Raw genomic sequence first — 1139 nt, 5'->3', positions numbered from 1 at the left:
AAGCGGGCCTTAGCTAATGCACTTCGAACAAGGATAGCTGGTGCCTGGTGACATCTGCGTTCACTGTCCAGCTGCGAGCCCCCGTGTGCGATGGCTGACTTACTCTTGCCTTGATTCGCAGCACAAAGACTGCTACAAGGGAGTGATCTTTGACAGCTTGGAGAGCCTCTTTGCAAGCAGCCTGGAAGCTTCTCTGCTCTGTGTGCTCAAAGCCGTCAAGAATCGTCGTCATATCTACATTGTGAACCTGCATCAGGATTATGCTTCTTGCAAAGCCACGGAGGAAGCTGAAAGACAGGAGGAAGGTGAGATATCTCCATCCCTCTCAAATCTTCTCTCTCAAGCCCTCAACCTTATCTCTGTGTATCTGGGTTTGCAGCAGAGCTTGTAAGAAATGTTCTTATTAATCTTTTCACCTTCTGCCTCAGTGGAACCAGCACTCATCTCAGAGTTGCAGGAGATCTGAGGTTTTAAGACTCACCTTAATCTCTAAAGCTTGGGCACAAGTGCAAGCTGCTGTAGCTCAGTGACAAACGACTGCCCCCAGCCTTGGTGCACTTAAGCCAGGCGAAGCACAGGAGCTCACTGCCTGGCCATAGTTTGGGGGATTGTCTGAATTTTGGAACAGGGATATGAGCTCCTCAATATCTCCTGGTATGATAGGCTGGGTCGGGAAAAGCTGTGAAGCCTTGCAGCTGACCCAAAGCACCCAGCTCTGCTTGCAGTCACTCATGGTTTCTCCTCTGGTTTGTGCTAAAGAATGGCAGCAGAATGAAGCTCATCAGAGTGAAGTGAAACGTCTCTCGGTTTTGGATGACGACGAAGATGATGAGCAGAATGAAGCTCATCAGAGTGAAGTGAAACGTCTCTTGGTTTTGGATGACGACGAAGATGATGAGCAGAATGAAGCTCATCAGAATGAAGTGAAACGTCTCTTGGCATTGGATGACGACGAAGATGATGAGCAGAATGAAGCTCATCAGAATGAAGTGAAACGTCTCTTCGTTTTGGATGACGACGAAGATGATGAGCAGAATGAAGCTCATCAGAATGAAGTGAAACGTCTCTTGGTGTTAGATGACGACGAAGATGATGAGCAGAATGAAGCTCATCAGAATGAAGTAAAACGTCTCTTGGTG

At 47.8% G+C, this 1139-nt stretch overlaps 1 protein-coding gene across 1 annotated transcript in view; it reads left to right on the top strand.

The window, feature by feature from the left end:
• Positions 1-1139, top strand: part of LOC103620336 (hydrocephalus-inducing protein-like) — a 39200-nt gene that overhangs the window by 16874 nt on the left and 21187 nt on the right. The window contains exons 20-21 of the mRNA XM_017740835.1: positions 122-305; positions 760-1136. Coding sequence (XP_017596324.1) covers positions 122-305; positions 760-1136 — 561 coding nt within the window. The remainder of the gene's footprint in view (positions 1-121; positions 306-759; positions 1137-1139) is intronic.

This window comes from Corvus brachyrhynchos, unplaced genomic scaffold (assembly GCF_000691975.1).
Source record: "Corvus brachyrhynchos isolate BGI_N302 unplaced genomic scaffold, ASM69197v1 scaffold26, whole genome shotgun sequence".
NCBI classification, from domain to species: domain Eukaryota; kingdom Metazoa; phylum Chordata; class Aves; order Passeriformes; family Corvidae; genus Corvus; species Corvus brachyrhynchos.
Note: the sequence above shows the minus strand (reverse complement) of the source record. Positions and strands in the feature narration are given on the sequence as shown.